Source organism: Sorex araneus, chromosome 4 (genome assembly GCF_027595985.1).
Source record: "Sorex araneus isolate mSorAra2 chromosome 4, mSorAra2.pri, whole genome shotgun sequence".
NCBI lineage: Eukaryota > Metazoa > Chordata > Mammalia > Eulipotyphla > Soricidae > Sorex > Sorex araneus.
The window spans coordinates 45618380-45640616 of record NC_073305.1 but is presented as its reverse complement, the minus strand read 5'-3'; the positions used below and the strand labels follow the sequence as shown (position 1 = coordinate 45640616).

The 22237-nt window shown below is 43.4% G+C and overlaps 1 protein-coding gene across 5 annotated transcripts in view; it reads left to right on the top strand.

Moving 5' to 3' along the window:
- The window catches only part of QRICH1 (glutamine rich 1), a 52600-nt gene that overhangs the window by 22282 nt on the left and 8081 nt on the right, over positions 1–22237 (top strand). For all 5 annotated transcript variants that reach the window (XM_055134663.1, XM_055134666.1, XM_055134664.1 and 2 more), the window contains 4 exons: positions 3809–4843; positions 16173–16350; positions 17053–17207; positions 19838–19952. In XM_055134663.1, coding sequence (XP_054990638.1) covers positions 3809–4843; positions 16173–16350; positions 17053–17207; positions 19838–19952 — 1483 coding nt within the window. The remainder of the gene's footprint in view (positions 1–3808; positions 4844–16172; positions 16351–17052; positions 17208–19837; positions 19953–22237) is intronic.

Here is a 22237-nt window from a genome sequence, read left to right as displayed (position 1 = left end):
TTTGGGTCGCACCTGGAGATGCACAGGGATTACTCCTGGCTGTGCACTCAGGAACCACCCCTGGCGGTGCTCAGGGGACCATATGGGATGCTGGGATTCAAACCCGGGTCGGCCGCGTGTAACAACACCCTACCTGCTGTGCTATCACTCCAGCCCCAATCTCACTCTCTCTTTTTGAAGTTGGATTTTACTCCTGGCTACTCCAGTTCTCAGGGTACCAGTGCTGGGATCAAACTTGAGGCTACTCGAATGCAAAATATCCCCTCTGCACTTTGAGCTATCTCCTTGGCATCACCTCCCCCCTTTTTATTTGAGAGTCCACATATAAGTAAGATCACACAGTCTTTTTCTCTGACATATTTCATTTAGTGTAGTGCCTTCAGGATCCATCCATATTTTTGCAAATGGTGGGGTTTCCTTTTTTTTTTTTTCTTTTTTGGGTCACACCCGGCGATGCTCAGGGGTTATTCCTGGCTCTGCACTCAGGAAATACTCCTGGCGGTGCTCGGAGGACCATGTGGGATGCTGGGATTCAAACCCGGGTCGGCCACGTGCAAGGCAAACGCCCCACCCGCTGTGCTATTGCTCCAGCCCCAGGTTTCCTTCTTTTTATAATCAAATACTATTCTGTTGTACATATCTTCCATAACTATTTCTTTATCCATTCATACATCAGTGGATACTTAGGTTGTTTTTGACATTCAAACAGTATTGCTACTGGAGTAGTGGAGAGAGCCGATATCTCTTTGACATTTCTTTTCTCCTGGAAAATTTGTGTTTGTAACAGTTAATGATCTGTTGTCCATTCTTAGGCAAACTTTTTGATTTTTTGTTTTGGGGCATATCTGATTGTTCTCAGGGCTCTGGCTCTGCTTTCAGGGATCACATCCTCTTGGTCTCTGAGGACATGAGATGCTGGGGGTCAGACCTGGGTCAGCCACGTGCAGTGCAAGCGCCTTACTTGCTGTACCATCATATCTTCCGCCCCCTCGGACAATCTTCTTAAGACTTAATTGATAATACACTCAGTGAAATCAGGGGTACCCTGTATAGTCCACTGAGTCCTCGCCCCCTTAGGAATAATCCCTGAATGCAGAGCCAAGAGTAAGTCTTGAGCACTGCTGGGTGTGGCACCGAAACCAAACCAAAAAATAAAGTCTGTCATTGAATAACAATTTATGTTCTAACAACACTATAGGGAGATAGATATCCTTCTCCTCCCAGCCCCTGCCTCTTACTTATTTTTGATCCTGAGACTAGAATGTTGGGTGTCTGTCATATATAAGCAAGTACTCTATCACTAATTTATATCCCTGGCCTGTATTCTTTTTTCACTAGGATGCTATCAAAGGATACTAAAGCTTAGAGAAATCACAGGAAATTACAGTATGAATTCAAATCTGGGGTCTCAAGCATATCTCTTTTCACAATCTCCTTACACTTTTGCTTTACAAATTAGTGTCAGCTGTGTTGAAATTTCACATTCGTGTCATTAATTCACTTACTTATCGTATGTAGTGCTGGAGCCGGAGTAATACTATAGCAGGTAGGGTGTTTTATCTTGTTCACAGCCAGCCATCTTGCTCACTGGCATCCAATATGGTTCCGAGCAACGGCAGGAATAATTCCTGAGCTGACAACCCGGAGTAACCCTTATTGCTGCGTGTGGTTCTCTGCAAAAGAAATCTTTTAGATTGCACTCATCTGTGGAATATAAAGTAACAGGATGGGAGACTAACACTTAAGAATAGTAGAGATAAGGACCAGGAGGTTTACTCCACTGCTTGGAAGGCGGCCTCAAATGCTGGGGGAAAAGGCAGCTCAGATAGAGATGGGAACACTAAGTAAAGGGTGTTTAGAGGACCCACGCTAGTTGGAAGATTCATGCTGAATGTAGACTATTGATCGAACACAATGGCCACACTATCTCAGTTGCAAACTACAACATCCTAAAGGAAAGAGAGAACAAAAGGGAATTCCCTGCCACAGAGACGGGGTGGAGGGGGGGTTTGGGTGGGGGTGGTGGGAGGGATACTGGGATCATTGGTGGTGAAAAATGGGCACTGGTGGAGGGATGGGTACTCGATCATTGTATGACTGAAATGCAAGCGCGAAAGTTTGTAAGTATGTAACTCATGGTGATTCACTAATAATTCAGTCACAGTTACAGTCATCCTGTTGCTCATCGATTTGCTCGAGCGGGCACCAGTAACGTCTCCATTGAAGCTCCTCCCCTTATAACTGTGCCGTAGTTCAGTGATTTGTAGTCTATCCAGAGTTGTACAATTATTGCCACATTAATTTTAGAAGTCTTACTCCAAAAGAGAGAGAAGTGGGCTGGAGCAATAGCACGGTGGGTAGGGCATTTGCCTTGCATGCAACTAACCCGGGTTCCATTCTTCCACCCCTCTCGGAGAGCCCGGCAAGCTGCCGAGAGTATCTCGCCCTCACAGCAGAGCCTAGCAAGCTACCCGTGGTGTATTCGATATGCCAAAAACAGTAACTAAAGTCTCATAATGGAGACATTACTGGTGCCCACTTGAGCAAATCGATGAGCAACAGGATGACAGTGAGTTACTCCAGAAGAAGTCCTAAACCCATTAGCAATTACTTCATATTTTTCCCAGCCTCCTATTCATAGACATATGTTAATCTAGTTCTGTTTTTATAAGTTTGCCTTTTTTGGGGGGTAGGGCACACTATTTTTAGGGGTCACTTCTCGTAGAACTTGAGTCCATATGGGATGCCAAGATGAAACTGTAGTTGACTGTTTGCAAGGTAAATGTCTTACCAGCAGTATTGTCTCTCTGGCTCCAGATTTGCCTGTTTTTGATATTTATATAAATGGAATCACACAATATTTGGTCTCCTGTGACTGATTATGTAGGATGCTTTCAAGGTTCATCTATGTTGTAACATGTGCCAACATTTCATTTCATTTCTTTTTATTTAATATTTATTTTTGTTCTTTTTGGGTCATGCCTGGCAATGTTCAGGGGTTACTCCAGGCTCTGCACTCAGAAATTTCTCCTGCTGAAGACCACCTACAATGGCAGGGATCGAACTTCGGTTTTTGTTTTTGTTTTTGTTTTTGTTTTTTGCTCTTTTTGGGTCACACCTGGTGATGCACAGGGGTTACTCCTAGCTCTGCACTCAGGAATTACCTCTGGCAGTGCTCAGGGGACCATATGGGATGCTGGGAATCCAACCCGGGTCGGCTGTATGCAAGGCAAACGCCCTACCCGATGCGCTATCACTCCAGCCCCTAAGTGATTTGTTTTATGTATATATTACACTTTTTTAAATTTAAATCCATATCACTTGGTGGACATTTGGATTGGATTATTTCTCCTTTTTTTCCTTTTTGTTAGTTTTGTTTTGTGGCCACTCTGGCTATGCTTAAGGCTTACTCCTGGCTCTGAGCTTAGGGATCACACCTGATTGGGCTCAGAGACTGTATTGATGCTACATACCAAACTTGGGTCAGTTGTGTGTGAGGCAAGCAGTGCCCTACCCAATGTACTATTGCTGCAGCCTCTATCTTTTGCTGCTTTTACTAAAACTGGTAAATCATGTCTTAAACTTTTAGATGATCACTCTTGGGGGTAGGGGTTTTATTTTGGGGGTGGGGGCAAACCTGCTTGTGCTCAGAACTTGCTCTGGCTCTTCACGCAGGGATCATTCCTGCTAGGGTTTGGAAGACTGTGTGGGATGCCCAGGATCTGACCCGAGTCAGCTACATGCAAGGCACGCGGGCTGGATTCTTCATACTGCCTTGTTTACTCATTGGTGCATCTTTTTCTTGCAGGTACAGGTGCAGGTACAGCAGTCTCCACAGCAGGTCTTGGCTCAACAGCTCTCTCCTCAGCTCACTGTTCATCAGCCTGCTGAGCAGCCTATTCAGGTCCAGGTGCAGATCCAAGGCCAAGCACCACAGCCGGCAGCCCCCTCCATCCAGACCCCGTCTCTACAAAGCCCCAGCCCCTCGCAGCTGCAGGCAGCCCAGATCCAGGTGCAGCATGTACAGGCGGCTCAACAGATCCAAGCTGCAGAGATTCCCGAGGAGCACATCCCACATCAGCAGATTCAGGCTCAGCTGGTGGCTGGCCAGTCTCTTGCTGGGGGTCAACAAATCCAAATCCAGACCGTGGGTGCTCTTTCCCCACCACCATCCCAGCAGGGCTCACCCCGGGAAGGGGAGCGGCGGGTTGGCACAGCCAGTGTCCTTCAGCCAGTGAAGAAGCGCAAAGTGGACATGCCCATCACTGTGTCCTACGCCATCTCAGGGCAACCGGTGGCCACCGTGCTGGCCATTCCACAGGGCCAGCAGCAGAGTTACGTGTCTTTGAGGCCAGACTTACTGACAGTAGACAGTGCCCACCTGTACAGTGCCACTGGGACCATTACAAGCCCTACAGGAGAAACCTGGACCATCCCTGTTTACTCTGCCCAGCCCCGGGGGGACCCTCAGCAGCAGAGCATTACCCACATTGCCATTCCCCAGGAAGCCTACAACGCAGTTCACGTCAGTAGCTCACCCACAGCCCTGGCAGCTGTAAAGCTGGAGGATGACAAGGAGAAGATGGTGGGCACCACGTCTGTAGTGAAAAACTCCCATGAAGAGGTAGTGCAGACCCTCGCAAACTCTCTCTTTCCAGCACAGTTCATGAATGGCAACATCCACATTCCAGTGGCTGTGCAGGCTGTGGCAGGCACATACCAGAATACAGCTCAGACTGTCCATATATGGGACCCCCAGCAACAGCCACAACAACAAACTCCCCAGGAACAGACGCCACCACCGCAGCAGCAGCAGCAGCAGCAGCTTCAGGTTACTTGCTCAGTAAGTGACTCCTATCTACAGGGCAGTTTGCTCCCACAGGGCCCAGTGCAGCACAGAAACTTGCCTGGCAACCTCTGGTGTCTCTGGCTTGTTTACTGTAATGATGTTAGTCTTGTAGTAGTATAGAGTAGCATAATATTTAATGACTTAGGGTGGGGAAAGGGAGACAGAAGCAACAGACCAATTTACAAAATAGTTCTAACCTGATTCTTGGAATATGAAGGAGATGACCATTAACTGTTTGGAATCTTTTTCTTTTTTTGTAATCTTACTTTAGAAATAGTTAAGTTCTATTTAGAGACTGTGGACACTCCCAAGTGTTAACTGCAGTTCATGAACTACTTTCTCTAGCACAAATGATTGAACCCACTGGAACTCCTATCATTTAGAACACAGACTGTAAACTCAGTACAGTTGAGAAACTCCCTCCCTCCCTCCCTCCCTCCTTCTCTTCCTCCTTCCCTCCCTTCTTTCCTTCCTTCTTTCCTTCCTTCCTTTTTGGGTGATACCTGGTGGTCCTGTGGGGATTATGCAGTGTTGGAGCTCAAACCCAGGCCTCCAGCATGCAAAACGGTGCACTTCAGTCCATTGAATCTTTGAGCCTTCGCATAATTTTGTTTTGCTTGGGGGCCATATCTTATAATGCCCAACAAAGCTTTTTCTTCAGGTTATATTTCTGGCCCTGTTTATAACTTTTTGTTTGTTTTTGGGCCACAACCTCTTGATACTTAAAGGTTACTACTGGCTTTGCACTCAAATACTCTTGGCAATGCTCAAGCGACCACATGAAATGCCTAGGATTGAACCCTGAGCACTGCTGAATGTGACTGTACTATAGCACTGTTGTCCCATTGTTCATCGATTTGCTCGAACGGGCATTAGTAACATCTCCATTGTGAGACTTGTTACTGTTTTAGGCATATCGAATACGCCACAGGTAGCTTGCCAGGCTCTCCCGTGCGGGCAGGATACTCAGTAGCTTGCCAGGCTCTCCGAGAGGGACAGAGGAATCAAACCCAGGTCAGCTGTGTGCAAGGCAAACACCCTACCCTCTGTGGTATGGCTCCAGACACAAAAACAATAAAAAAAGATGCGTCACTTTTGGTTGTCTTGACAACCTATGTATGTGGTGGGACTTTCCGAAGTATTTTATGTTTCTTAAAAAATAGTTAAAATAAACCTTGGTTAATTGAGTTTTTTGGTATGACAGCTTTGTTGAATATTTTTTTAGTTTTCTTTTTTGGTGGGAGGGTTTTGTGTTTTTTGTGTTGCTTTTTCCTTTCAGTTTATTTTGAGGCCACACCCTGTGGTGCTCGGATATCACTCCTGGTGGTGCTCAGAGGACCATATTTGATGCCAGGCTTAGAAACTGGGTTGGCTGTGTGCAAGGCAAGTGCCTTACCTGCTGTATTACTGCTGTGGTCCTGAAAAGTTTGGGGTTTTTTGGGGGGGTTTTTTGGTCACACCTGGTAGTGTTCAGGGCTTATTCCTGCCTTTGTGCTCAGGGATCGACTCCTTGTAGGGCTCAGGGAACCATTTGGGATGCCAGAATCCAACGCTGTGTGCAAGGCAATAGCTCTACCTGCTGTGCTTTCCCTTTTGTTTTTTTGGGCCACATCCAGCAGTGCTGAGTGATTCTTGGCTCTGCACCCAGGAATCACTCCTGGCTGGCTAGTGTGGCTTTGGTGACTATATGTGGTACCAGAAATTGAACTAAGGATTGGTCGCATGGCAAGGCAAGCACCTTCACCAACGTACTGTCTGTCCAGTCCCAAGGTTTTTGTTCAGGGGCCACACCTGTTGGTACTCAGGGTTTACTCCTGGCTCTACATTCAGGAATCAGTCCTTCCAGTGCACAGGGAACCAAAGGGATGCTGAGGATTGAACCTAGGTTGGTTGTATACAAAGCAAATGCCCTGCTCACTATACTCTCACTCTGGTGCGGCCCCACCACCAAATGTTTTTAAAATATTAAATAAGTTTAGATCTACAGAACAGTTACAAAAATAGGTGTCTTGGGACATAATTTAGGCTCCCAGGCGCAGTGCTTGGGGTTTGCTCCCAGCTTGGAATACTCTGTAATACTTGGAAACCAAAACCAGAACTCTCATATATATTTTGCAGTGCTTTACCAATGAGCTACATTCTCAGATCTCTGTTAAAATTTTAACTTTAAGGGGCTGGAGCAGTAGCACAGCGGGTAGGGCGTTTGCCTTGCACGCGGCCAACCTGGGTTCGATTCCCAGCATCCCATATGGTCCTCTGAGCACCGCCAGGGATAATTCCTGAGTGCAGAGCCAGGTGTGACCCAAAAAGCCAAAAAAAAAAAAATTTTATTTTTAATTTTAAAATTATTTGGCCCAGGGCTGGAGAGAGAGCACAGCATGCAGGGTGCTTCCCTTGGATGCTGCATTCCCGGCTTCAATCCCTGGCATCCTCTATGGTCCGCCAGGCATCATCAGGAGTAATTTCTGAGTGCAGAGCCAGAAGTAAGGCTTGTATTGCCAGGTGTGACACTCCCCCCCCCAAAAAAAAAAAAGAAAAAAAAAACTTAGCTTTGCTCTTGTCGTTTATACTTCTTATTGTTCTCAAGACTGTCACAGGGCCAGAGTGGTAGTACAATGGGTAGGACTTTTGCCTTGCATGTGGCTGACCCAGGTTCAATCCCTGGCATCCAGGCATTCCATATGATTCCTAGGCACCGCCAGGAGTAATTCCTGAGTGCAGAGGCAGTAGTAACCCTTGAGCATCACTGGATGTGCACCCCCCTCCCACCAAAAAAAGACTGCCACAGAATTGTGGTTAGATTCCACTTTTGAGGTTGGTGGTCTGTCTGGTAGTAAGTTTGTGGTGCTTTTTTAACCAAATCTTTAGAGTCTCTGGTCTCTTGGGCTGCTGAAGGCAGCGGATAGTGGTTCCTGGGAATGCAAGTGTGGGAGCTGGCACAAACAAGGCACTGTTAGACTAGGGCCACACTCATAAGCTTAAACCATAAATGACTAGTTAAGCAGTGACTGACTAGTTGGTTTCTTAGAGGCAACTGTACGTAGTGAAGGTAATATAGAATCTTTAAAGATAGCAACTTGTTAAGGTCCTATTAAATATTCAGTTGTCAGCCCTATAAATAGAACAAAACAGTCATTGCTTTTTGTTTTTGTTTTTGTTTTTGGGTCACACCCGGTGATGCACAGGGGTTACTCCTGGCTCATGCACTAAGGAATTGCACCTGGCGATGCTCGGGGGACCATATGGGATGCTGGGAATTGAACTTGGTTCGGCCGAGTGCAAGGCAAATGCCCTACCCACTGTGCTATTGCTCCAGCCCACAGTCATTGCTTTATAGTGGCTTAAAGATAATTTGGGGAATGATAATGTAGATTTTGAGATTTTGATTATTTTGAATGTGGGGAAGGCATCTTTGTGGGAAAAGTCACATTTGGTCTTTATTTCTGTGGCCTGAATATTAAAGTAGTATCTGGGATATAGTGAAGGGAACTGACATAGGACAACATGAAAAGGATTGTGGAAGAGGAATTAGAACAGGGAGCAAAGGGGTTGTCTTCCCAACTTGAACCATTGAGCTTGATTTGATCTGTTAAATAATGCCAGGATCCTGAGTTGTAAGAAGAATAATCAAGTACAGGGGGCTGGAGCGATAGTACAATGGGTAGAGCGGTTGCCTTGCACGCAGTCGACCCGGGTTTGATTCCCAGCATCCCATATGGTCCCCCGAGCACTACCAGGAGTAATTCCTGAGTGCAGCCAGGAGTAATTACCCCTGAGCATTGCTGAGTGTGGATCAAAAAGCAAAAAAAGAAAAAAAAGAAAAACAGCAATGAAAAAGAACAATAACTCGATTACAGTCTTAGCACATACTGTCCTTGGGGAAGATAATTGTGTTGTGATTTGAGTTGAACCCTACGGCGAGCTGATGGCAAGTGCTGTGTTCTTTTACCTGGTCTGTCTACCTTTTTTTTTTTTTCCTTTTTGGGTCACACATGGTGATGCACAGGGGTTACTCCTGGCTCATGCATTCAGGAATTACTCCTGGCGGTGCTTGGAAGACCATATGGGATGCTGGGAATCGAACCCAGGTCAGCCGCATGCAAGGCAAATGCCGTACCCGATGTGCTATCGCTCTTGCCCCCCCCTCCCTTTTATGAACACCTTATCTCTTTTTAAGATCAACTTTATGGTTGCAGCCTCCCACCAACAGTTGGCTGTCTTTCTAGTAAGTTTTTCCTTTGGCTCTCAGGAATAAGTTATCACTTGTCAAGGTCAGAGAGGAGCTGACCTTGCAGTGACCAGATTCAACTAGTATATTTTCAGTTGCACATATAGCACTGTATGATAGAGCATACCTTAATGGTCATCTTCAAAGCCCTCTGGACTTTAGATTCTATTTTTTTGGTTCATTTGTTGACTTTTGGGTCATACCACCTGGTTCAGAGTCATACCTGGCTCTGGACTCTGCTCTGGGGATCATGTGTCATGCAGAGGTTTGAACCTGGGTCAGCTGCATGCAAGGTAACATCTTAACTCCTATACTATATCTCTCCCAATCCTTGATTCTTTTTTCCTTTTGAAAAGACTTGACTTTACCTCATCTATGTATCTCTGAACCATACATGTTGATGTTTCTTAAATCTTTTTCTAGTCCTCTGTCCCTAAGGGTTTGTTTTTGATTTTTTTTAAAAATTGTTTTGGACCACACCCAGCTTGCTTAGAACTTTCTCCTGGCTCTATACTCAGCAATCACTCCCTCCTGGTGGCTCCCCAGGAACCATATGGGGTACCAGGATGAGCCCAGGTCAGTAGCATGCAAGGCAAGTGCCCTACCCTCTGTACTATCACTTTGGCCCCAGGCGGTTTCTTGTTTTGTTTTTGTTTTTTGAAACACTCTGGGATTACTCCTGGTGTGCTGGGATTGACCCCTTGCAAATCAAGCACTTAATCTACTTTTCTGTCTCTTCAATTCTCTTTAAGAGATTTCTTTCTGGTGCCGTGGATTTACTTTAAATCATTGGTTTTCTTTTATTGTTTTCAAGTTTACTGAAGTACTGTGATTTATAATACTGTTATGGATACTTTGATATACACATCGTCCCAACATCACACTCCCCCCACCATTATCCCAAGGACCCCTCCTCCCATCCATATCCATGTCCCATGGTATAGTTCTGTTTTATAGACCAACTCTGCAGTTCTGTGATCATTAGCTTTCAACTGTTGGTCCACAGGGTTAAAAAAGTTAAAATCGGGGGCCAGAGTGATAGTACCGCAAGTAAGGTGCTTGCCATGCAAATGGCCAACCTGTATTTAATCCCCAGCACCCCAAAAACAAAAATAAAAAGAATATTGAAATTCCCTGCTTTAGAGCTTAGTTTTCTTATTTTGGTTTTGTTTGGGGGGCCACACCCAGTGATACTTAGGGCTTACTCTTGACTATGCCTTCAGGGATCACTCTTTCAGGGCTCCATGGACTGTAGGACTATAAGTAATACTGGGGCTTGAACTAGGGTCAACAGTGTGCAAGGCAAGTACATTATAATCCCTGTGCTATCTCTCCAGCCCCTCTGTACTTATTATTTTTTGCTTTTGGGGTCACTCCTGACTACACTGAGGAATTTCTCCTGGCGGTGCTTAGGGGACCATGTGGGGTGCTGGGAATTGATCCTGGGTTGGCCGCATGCAAGGCAAACGCCCTACCCGCTGTGCTATCACTCCAGCCTGCTTTTTTTTTTTTCTTTTTGGATCACACCCACCGATGCCCAGGGGTTACTCCTGACTCTGCACTCAGAAATTACCCCTGGCGGTGCTCAGGGGACCATATGGGACGCTGAAATTGAACCCGGCTCGGCCGTGTGTAAGACAAACGCCCTACCCGCTGTGCTATCACTGCAGCCCAGTCTGCATTTATTTTAGAATAATACTAATTTATAGAAAAGATACAAGGATAGTACAGAGAATTCTCAGAAATCCCTTATCCAGTTTTCTGTGTTAACATGTTATATTACCGTAAAACATTTCGTGTAAAGCACTAGTTCTCAAACTTGAGTATACGTCAGTTAATCTAGGACCTAGCTTCTTTAACTGTGGGCTTTGTATAACTGAAAGCGGGGTCATTTCAAAATATACTTCTTTGGGGGCTGGAGCAATAGTACAGCTGTTAAGGCATTTGCCTTGCACACTGCCGACCCGGATTTGATCTCCAGCATCCCATATAATATCCTAAGCACCACCAGGAGTTAATTCCTGAGTCAGAGCCAGGAGTAACCCCAGAGCATTGCTGGGTATGACCCAAAAAGCAAAAAATAATAATAATTCCTTTTATTATTTATTAGTAAATGTTATATTTGTATGCCTGTATTATTTTATTGGATTTTGGGCCACACCTGGCATTTCTTTTTTTTTTGCTTTTTGGGTCACACCTGGCGATGCACAGGGGTTACTCCTGGCTCTGCACTCAGGAATTACCCCTGGCCGTGCTCAGGGAACCATATGGGATGCTGGGATTTGAACCTGGGTCGGCCGAGTGCAAGGCAAACGCCCTACCCGCTGTGCTATCTCTCTAGCCCTGACACCTGGCATTTCTTAGGACTTACTCTTGACTCTTTTCAGAGATCACTCCTGGTAGGCTTTGGAGAACCTATTGGGTACTGGGAATGCTAGTTGGGTCAGCCATTTGCAAGACAAGTTCCTTCCCCTCTCTACTGTCTTTCAGTCCAGAGAGCCTACCTTCTTACAACTGTGGACAGCCATACTATGTAGATAATCTCTGAATGCAGAGCCTTTGTGGCCCCAAAACAGAAAGGTTTATAGATATTCTCTGCTCTTTACCTACTTGTATGGTTTTAAGACCAACAAGGACTGGGCCACTCTTACTTAAAGGCAGATCACTATTGCTTCAATTCTTTAAAAAATATGATTTTGAGGGGCTGGAGAGATAGCACAGCAGATAGGGCATTTGCCTTGCACGCAGCCGACCTGGGTTTGATTCCCAGCATCCTGTATGGTCCCCGAGCACTGCAGGAGTAATTTTGAATGCATGAGCCAGGAGTAACCCCTGTGCATCGCCGGGTGTGACCCGGAAAAAAAAAAAAGAAAAAAACAAAACAAAACCATGATTTTGAGTCAAAGCAGTATTATATAGAGAAGAAATAATTTTTTGAAAATAGAACATAGGGCTGGAGCGATAGCATAGCAGGTAGGGCGTTTGCCTTGCACACGGCCAACCTGGGTTCAATTCCCAGCATCCCATATAGTCCCCTGAACACCACCAGGAATAATTCCTGAGTGCAGAGCCAGGAGTAACCCCTGTGCATTACCAGGTGTGATTCAAAAAGAAAAAAAAAAATTGGGGGGGTGGCAGAGCAGTAATAGAGTGGGTAGGGTGCTTCCCTTGTGTGTAGCTGACCTGGGCTTGTACCCTAACACCAGTTATTAGTCCCTTGCATGTCAGAAATAAACTGTGAGCACAGCCAGGTGTGACTCAAAAGTGAACCAAAAAAATGTATTTTGTCTCACACCCAGTGGTGTTTCTAGTCTATGCTAGGGCTTCTCTTGGAGGTTATGGGGATCAAACTCAGGCTTATTGCTTTTACTGCATGTTCTGAGCCTGCTGAGCTATCTCTCTGGCCCCAGATCCGAAGGTCTTAACCATCTATGCCATCTCGTCAATGACATGACTTGTTTGTCCTTTTTTGGGGGTAGTGGGGCACACTCAACAGTGCTGTGGAGCTGCTCCTTGTTCTGTGTTCAGGTGCTTGCTCCAGTCAGTCTTAGGGGACTGTGCCCTACCAGGGATCCAACCAGAGCCTCCCACACACAAAGTGTGCACTCCAGCTCATCTTTGTAACTCTGATGTACTTTTTTTTTCTAATACAGTGTTTCTCAGCCTTTCCAACTATGGTTTGCTTCGTCCTTGTTCCTTCCTTTTTACCCCTTGTGCTGCCAGTGACCATCTAATCTTGTACCGTGGTGCCCCATTTATGGAATTTGTATTTATCCTCTTGGAATGTCTTGGAGGCCCATGGGGTCATATTGTCCTCTGAAGAGAAATGTCACTCAGAACAGGATTTATAAGTTGGGCATGACTTTATAACTACCTGGGAGCCTTTTTTTAACTGGAAATCGTAGACTTCTGTACCTTAGGCTAGTTAAAATCTGAATCTTCTAGAATAAAGCCTAGACACAGTTTTTTTGTTGTTTCGTTTTGATTTGGTGTTGGGATCACTCCTGGCAGTGCTTGGGGGACCATATGTGGTGCTGGTGATTGAACCTGAGTTGGCCTGTGCAAGGCAAATTTACCCTCTCTATTATTGATTTGTACTCAAAGTGTGATTTGTATACACACCATAGGGTCTCTTACTTCTCTTGTTAAAAATGCTGATACTTGGGGCTGGAGCAATAGCATAGCGGGTGGGATGTTTGCCTTGCACACGACCAACCCGGGTTTGATCCCCAGCATCCCATATGGTCCCCTGAGTGCAGAGGCAGGAGTAACCCCTGAGCATTGCCGGGTGTGACCCAAAAAGCAAAAAAAAAAAAAAAAAAAAAGTGCTGGTACTTAAGACCTTTCAAATCAGAATTCGCACCTTAGTAAAATCCTCTAATGAGAAGCTAAAGAGGTATTACAGTGGATAAGGTGCTTTCCTTGCACCTGGATTCAATCCCTGACATCACTTATGGTCCCCTGTGCCGTTCAGGAGTGATCTCTTAGTGTAGAGCCATAAGTCACCCCTGAGTCTTGCTGGGCATGGCCCCCAAAATAAAAAAAAAAAATCACAAGATGGTTGTCAGCTTGTTATAGTTTGATAAATAGTACTTTGGGTCATTCATTCTCATCAGTGATTGAATGTAAGTATTGCTTTTCTATGTGGGTTGGGGTTTATTTATTTATTTATTTATTTTGGCTTTTTGGGTCACACCAAATCCACAGGGATCAGTCCTGGCTCTGCACTCAGGAATTATTCTTGGCAGTGCCCCAGGGACCTAATGGAATACTGGAAATTGAACCCCAGCCCGAACCCCAACCCTGGTCAGTTGGCTGCTGCAAGGCAAATGCCCTACCCTCTGTACTGTCTTCTCCCCCTGTTTTTGTTTGTTTGTTTGTTTGTTTAAGACTCGGTGTTTCTTTTCTTTTCTTTCTTTCTTTTTTTTTTTTGCTTTTTTGGGTCACACCCAGCAATGCACAGGGGTTACTCCTGGCTCTACACACATGAATTACCCGCTGGTGATGCTCAGGGGACCATAAGGGATGCTGGGAATCAAACCCAGGTCAGCCGTGTGCATGGCAAATGTCCTACCCTCTGTGCTATTGCTCCAGCTCCAAGACTCAGTGTTTCTTGAGGCCAGAGTGCTAGTACACCAGTGTGGCATTTGCCTTGTATGCAGTGTATACCTTGCATCTCATTTTGTCCCCTGACCACTGCCAGGTGTGACTCCCAAAATTTTAAAATAATAAAAAGACATATATATATATATATATATATACACACACACACATATATGCATATATCTACATACTGATTTTTGGGTCATACCTGGCAATGCTCAGGGGCTACTCTTGGCTCTGCACTTAAGGTATTACTCCTGGAGGTGCTCAAGGAACCATATGAGATGCTGGAGATTGAACCTGGTTTAGCCACATGCGAGGCAAATGTCCTCCCCACTATACTGTCACTCCGGCCCCACAGACTTAAGTATTAGTGAGTTTTGTGTTTCTGTGTCTGGTTCTGGGATCAAATCCAAGTAGAGTGCCAGGCATGTTCTTTTCCACATGTGTTCTTCCCTGATATGGTCCTGATATGATACCTGGTCCTGATATGATACCTCTCGGGCCAGGGGGATCTCTAAAAGGACTAAACTACCTTTATGTTCAGGAACCCCAGCTTCAGTCGCTAGAATGACTTTGTTCTCCAAGTGCCTAACCAAATGTAGTCTCTGAGTACTATTAGGTATGGCCCAAATCCTGGGGGGTTTGTTTGTTTGATTTTTGGGCCACACCCACCAATGCTCAGGGGTCACTCCTGACTCTGCTCTTAGGAATTATTTGACAGTGTTCAGAGGACCGTATGGGATGCTGGGGATGGACCCAGGCTAAGGCAACCCTCTGTACTATCTATCACTCCCACCCAAGGCCCACAATCTTTTTTTTTTTCTTTTAAAGTATGTCTAGAGACTAGGGGTCTTACTCAATGAGTGGACACACACCTAGTGTGTGTGAGGTCCTGAATTTGAATTTTAACCTTGGCACCACATAGCCTCTGAAGCATTGCTGGGTCCCTGGTGGTCTCTGTCATATATCCTCAGGCCAGAGCACTGAACTACCATGTCAGTTGGCTGACTATAAGCAGGAGTGGCCCCTAGATTTTCTGAACACTTTGAAGAGGTCTTCCCCAATTTTTTCCAATTCACATCAGGACTTATTCCTGGCTCTGCACTCAGGGGTCTTTTCTAGTGGGGATCTGGTGCTCATGTTGAACCTGGTTTGGCTGTGTGTAAGGCAAGACTCTTATGAATTGTACTCTATTTCCAGATCCCATTTTTTAAAAAAATTGATAAGTACATAGGTAATTTTTGGATGAAGCACCAGTTATTGGTATTTTGTTATTGTTCTTTGGGCACACCTGGCATTGTTTAGGTTACTTTTGTAATTCTTGCACTCAGGAATTACTCCTGATACTGCTCAGGGAACCCTATGGGATACTGGGATCCAACCCAGGCTAGCCACATACAAGGCAAGCCCCTTACCCACTATATACTATTTTTTCAGCCTCCCACCAGCAGAAATAATTAAAAAATAAAAAAGTACCAGGACTCAGAAGTGCTGTATTAGTGGCTTTTTCTGTAACTGAAATAATATACTAATTCACAGCTTCTTAAAAGTAGGATATAGCATGAGGGAATAGCTCAAAAATAAGTGCTCATGCCTGGCTTGCACAGAGCCTTGGAATTCAACCCCTGGCACATTGCTTTCCTAGTGTTTTTGGGTGTTGCCCCACATTATTGCAGCAGAGGCTCACTTCCAAAGAGGTGAATGAAAAAGACAGTAGGCCTGAGAGAAAGTACCAGAGTTAAGGTACTTGCCTTGCATGTGACCAACCTTAATCTCCTGCATCACATAATGTTCCTGAATATTACTACTGGGTATGGTCCAGGAAACGCGCACACACACACACAAACACACACACACACACACACACACACACACGTTTTCATTTTTGTTCTGAAAATACTGCAACTAAACATTTTTTTCCTGCCAGGTTTTTCAAAGGGAATGATGCGAGACAACACTGATATATTCTGATGGTTTCTCTTTTTATAGGCTCAAACTGTCCAGGTTGCTGAAGTTGAACCACAGTCACAGCCACAACCATCCCCAGAACTTCTGCTTCCAAATTCTCTGAAGCCAGAAGAAGGACTTGAAGTATGGAAAAACTGGGCCCAGACCAAGAATGCTGAACTAGAGAAGGATGCTCAGAACAGACTTGCACCCATTGGGAGTGAGTGTTTGGGAGGGAGAGAAGAGTGGACTCTATCTAAATTACAGTTATATAATAGTGTCAAGGTCAGAAAAGCTTGAAAAGTGTAAACTGGCCTTGGGGACTAGGGGACATCAACTGATATACTGATAACAAGCAGCACGCAGTTCTGATCTCCTGAGAGGAGCAGGATTTGTGGTGTTTGACCCAAGATGAGGCATGTGTGTACAGGTGAATTTATTAAGTCAATATAGCAGGTTTTGGGAGGTGACTTCTGGGAGTAGATGGGAATCATTGAGTGTATGCACTATGTGTCCTCTCTTATCCCTTCCCCTTTCTTTCCCTTGTTACTGGGTCATAACCTGGCAATGCTCAGGACTTAATTCTGGTTCTGCTAAGGGATCACTCCTGGTGGAGCTCTGGGAACTATATGTGGTACTGGAGATTAAACCCAGGTCGACTGCATGCAAAGCAAATGCCTTACCTCTTTTCCTTTAATAATCATTTTGAGATTTAAGTGATAGTCAGGAGAATGGCAGTAACCTCTTTGTGTGTGGCAAAGGGCTCAGGATTGTTGACTTCACAGGCCAATAGGGATCATAGAGAAAAGTGACCATTTTTATTCTAGCACCTTGATGAGCAGTATCTGAGCGTTTTTAGGGATCTCAGTGACACAGGAACCTTTTCTAGGAATCCCATTCACCTTTGGGGCTTATATTGCAGGACGTCAACTGCTGCGATTCCAGGAAGATCTCATCTCTTCTGCTGTGGCTGAATTAAATTATGGGCTCTGTCTAATGACCCGGGAAGCTCGAAATGGAGAAGGCGAACCATATGATCCAGATGTTCTGTACTATATTTTCCTGTGTATTCAAAAGGTAGGAAGCAGTTTTTTCATAGGACCATGATTAAGCTTTTTCCAATGGGATATGTGCTAGTCATATTAAAAATATGGTGTGCAAATGGTTGTAAAAAAGGATGTTGTTTTTCAGCTATTAGTAGGTCTCTTTTTTTTTTTCCATTAAAAGACTTTTTGTTGTTGTTTTTTTTGTTTGTTTGTTTGTTTTTTTATTTTGGGTCACACTTGGTGATGCTCAGGGGTTACTTCTGGCTCTGCACTCAGGAATTATCCCTGGCGGTGCTTGGGGGACCTTATGGGATGCTGGGAATCGAACCCAGGTCAGCCGCGTGCAAGGCAAACGCCCTACCCCCTATGCTATCACTCCAGGCCCAAAAGACATTTTGTTTTATTAAAATGACCTTTGATAGGTTAATTTGGATATTTCTTTTTTTTCCAGTTTATTTAACTTTTTTTTAACAAGGTTGTTCATGATTGATTTCAGTCATAAAATGTTCCAGTAACCATCCCTTCACCAGTGTACATTTCCTGATACCCTCCCCTACCAATAGGTCTTCAAAAAAATATTGTTCTTTTATTTATTACAGTACTGGTGGTGGGGTGTAGGGAAATATCTTGGTGTAGGAGCCAGATAGGTAACACTCATAGGCCTGGAATATGTGCTTTGCATCCAGGAAGCCTGGGTTTGTTCCTGGCACCACTGGTTCAATCCCTGTGTGCCACCATAAAAGGGAAAAAGGAAGAACAAAATACCACCCAGTAGTGAATAAAAAGATGTCATTCATGCGTCTGCATTTCTTTATGGTTCATTTTAATTCTTTGTTTCTAAGAATCTGTTAGCTATGGTATATGAGGACTTACTGTGATGATTTTTAGTTATTTTTTTATTGCAAAAGACCTTCATGATTAATTTGGAAAATTTCTGTCATACAGAATTCTGCTACTAGAGAAATTTCCATTAAAATATTTATAGCCTTGTTTTATTGCTTTTTTTTTTAAATCACAAACGTGTTTTTTTGTTTGTTTTTTCTTTTTAAGGTCAGTACCCATATGGGGTGCATGGAATAGAAGCCAGTTTGATTGTGTGCAAGGCAAGCCCTCTACCTGTTGCACTGTCGCTCCAGCCTGACAGAGCATTTTTGTGGGTAGTGGGGGCACACCTAGAGATTTCTGAGTAGTTATTCCTGGCTCTGCACTCAGTAATTACTATGGCAGTGCTCAGGTACCATGTGGTACCATCATGCCAGGGATCATATCCGGGTCAACCATATTCAAGGCAAGTGCCCTACCCTCAGTACTATTGCTGTGGCCCTCTGACAAAGCAGTTTTTAATCACAAAACTTTCTGTGGAAATAAACATTTGGCCAGACTCTGGATATAGTTCAAGGTTAGAGTACTTGCCTTGCATGTGTGAAGTGAGTATACCTGGCTTTCATCTCTGGCACCACACACACAAAAATGTGAAGTGGGAAAAAAAAGGGTAAAGTGAACATATGGAGGGATGCCAAGGAGTTAACTCAGAAGTCTGGAATGTGTGCTCTCTATTCTTGAGACCCCAAATTTAATCCTTGGTACCTATGGCCTCCAAATTTCTCCACGAGTTGCTGCCAGGATCCCAAGCACCACTGGGAATGAACAGATAATAGATTACTTCTAATAAAATGTATATATTTTGGTTTTTGAGCAGTGCTCAGGGTTTCCTTTTGATGATGTGCTTGGAGGTCATTCCAGGTGGGGATTGAGGGGACATATGCAGTGCCAGGGATTAAACCGAGGTCAGCCATGTGCAAGGCAAATGCTCTACCCTCTGTACTATCTCTCCAGCCCTAATATAATAAAATATTTAAAAAGTAAAATCAAGGAAAAAATAGATAAAGCAGATAATTTCTCAGGAAAAAAGCCTCGTAAGCAAACAAGCTTAAAAAGTAATTTATCTACAGCCAGGTTTTCTAGTAGTATCCACACCTTGACTTATTCTCTTTATTCACAGAAAGTTATTATTTGATAAACTCTTGCTAAGATACTATAAATGTAATTAAGTTTTTGTGACCTCTTAGATGAATATTGCAGAGAAAGTCACATTATAATGATGGGTTTTTTAGTGTTTGAATGTTCTTATTAAGAGGTCCATAAGAGACAATTTGCTGCTGAGGAATCATTTTGCTGATGGAGCATAAGATAAGTTTGCTTCCCAGTTCGCTCCGCTTTTGTTTCCTAATTATCCAGAGCACTGTATATACTATTCTGTTCCATGCTTTTGCTTATTCTGGCAGAGGCAGTCATCTTTATTCGCAGATACAGAAACTGAGCCTCATAATTGGAAAGGATTGGCTTATGTTGTTTAATTTACACAATACCTAATAGGGAACTGACCAGAATCTTCATATGCTTTTTCTCTATCACAAAGCAGTGCTCTGCCTAGGTGAGATAATATTCACAAAATCTATCCCATGGATCCAACTTGGTGGTATGAGAGTCAGTTCACATGTCTAACTTGTGTTGTGGCAGTGTCATCTGCTCAATAGTTTTGACATGCTATGAGTTTAAAGAGGAGTGGGTAGGGTGATGCTGTACTAATAGAAGCACAGATTTATTTACCATGAAAGTCTTATTCAGGAGAGTATCAACAACTGTTTGTTTTTCTTTTAGTATCTTTTTGAAAATGGGCGGGTCGATGACATTTTCTCCGATCTTTATTATGTTCGTTTCACGGAGTGGCTACACGAAGTTCTAAAGGATGTTCAGCCTCGAGTCACTCCACTTGGTAAGAATCTTCCTACTCCATCAGGGTTTTTTAAAAAATCAGCTCCAGTGCCAGAGGGATGTGGCTTAGTGGTAAAGCACATATGCATGAAACCTAGGTTTGATCCCCAGCACCTCCAAAAAACACAGAAAGATCAGTTTTTGTTGCTATTGTGTGATACAGTGTGTAGGTGAGAATAAATCAAAACTCTGTGCTGCTTGGCCCAACAAAGAAAGGACACTATGCACCAAAGAACACAGCTTGTCCCTGGGATATGCAAATTTGCAGTGTGGGGTTCGGTGAGGTGATAATCTTTCCCTTTGTTTTTATTAAAATATATCAATTAACACTTCCTAGACTGCATACTTCTCATGTATAAAACCCTAACATTGATCCCCAGCATCCAAAAAACAAAAACTAGAATCATTTCAAGAAATAAAATTTATGAACTGTTTATTTAATCTGTAGGTTACTAATGTTACATAATGAAATTTCTCTCCATGTGTATGAATACAGATATTACCGTATGTACAATATAATTTTTGCTTTACCAGTAGATATCCTGGATAGTATGTAATGTTAAAAAGTACATGAATTTTCCTTTAATTATAATATACTGAATTGTGATCATTTTGCAACATTTTGATCACATATACAAGTCTACACTTGAAATCAAAGTATTATATTTCAATTAAACCTCAATTCAAAAACAAGACAAAAAAAACTACATGAGTTTTACAGTGGAATGTTTCAATACTTATCTTTCAAGACAAACTACAGCAATTTTAAGTTTATAGAAAAATCAAGCATATGTTCTAGATAATTACTATCCTCTCATAGTTTCCCCTATTAGTAATAGTCCAGTACATATATACTATTGTTGATAAGCCAGTATTAGTACATTATTATTAATGTTTACAGATTACATTAGGATTTGTCATTTTGTGGGTTTCCACAAATCTGTACTCACATGCAATGTACAGTATCATATAGAAATTCTCACTCCTCTTAAATGAGTATGTTTCATCTACTTTTCCCTTTCTTTTCCCCTACCCCCAGATTCCTGGTGACTGCTGATGTTTTATATTGTCTGTAATTTTGCTTTATCTAGAATATCATGTGTTGGAATTATACAGCATGTAGCCTTTCCAGATTGAGCAACATGGACTTGTCATTTTATTTTCTAGATAGAATGAGATAACTTCTGTTTTAATTGCTGAATAATACTCTGTTGTAAGACTATACCACAGTTTATTCATTCACTTATTGGTAGTATCTTGGTTGCTTCCAAGTTTTGGATATTATGAATAAGTTGGTATAAATATCAATGCAGGTTTTTGGTGAAAGACTAGATCAGAATAGAATAGAACCCCAAATAGTCAAACATATGGCCAGCTTTTCATTGACAAGGGAGCAAAGGCATTTCAGTGGAAAAAGTACAATCTTTTCAACAAACAGTACTGAAATGTACATACACAGGAAGAAGGTAAATGTAAAAATCCTTCACAAAACTAATTCACGGGGGCTGGAGATAAAGTACAGCAGGCAAGGTGGCTTGTCTTGCACGTGGCTTACCTGGATTCGAACCTTGACATTCCACATGCTTCCCTGAGCACAGTTAGGAGTGATCCCTGATAACAAAGCCAGGAGTAAACTCTGAGCACATGAGGGTGTGCCATAGACACCCCCCAAAATAAATAAAGTTAATTATAGGAGTTAGCCTTGAGCATCACTGGATATAACCGAAAAAACATAAAGCAAAAAGGTTAAAAAAAAATAAGAAAGAAAAAAAAGGATTTTAAACCTAAACTAAGAGGCAAAACAAAAAAATCCAGATGGTGGGGCCGGAGCAATAGCACAGCGGGTGGGGCGTTTGCCTTGCACGCGGCCGACCCGGGTTCGATCCCCGGCATCCCATATGGTCCCCCAAGCACCGCCAGGAGTAATTCCTGAGTGCAAAGCCAGGAGTAATCCCTGAGCATCGCTGGGTGTGACCCAAAAAAAGCAAAAAAAAAAAAAAAAAAATCCAGATGGTAATACATGAGAAGGTCTAGGTGCCCAGAGTTTGGTGACGACTTTTTGGTATTAGAACACTAAAAACACAACCTACAAAAGAGAAAAAATTTAGTTGGACCTCATTAAAATTTAAAACTTCTGTGAAAAAGACTTAATGGAATGAAAGATAAATTGGAGGGGAACCTTTGCTGATAAAGGAGTGTTATTCAGAATATACAAAGGATTCTAATTTTTGGAGCTGAAGAAGCAGTTCAGTTTTAAAATGGACAGATTTGGCGCTGGAACATTAG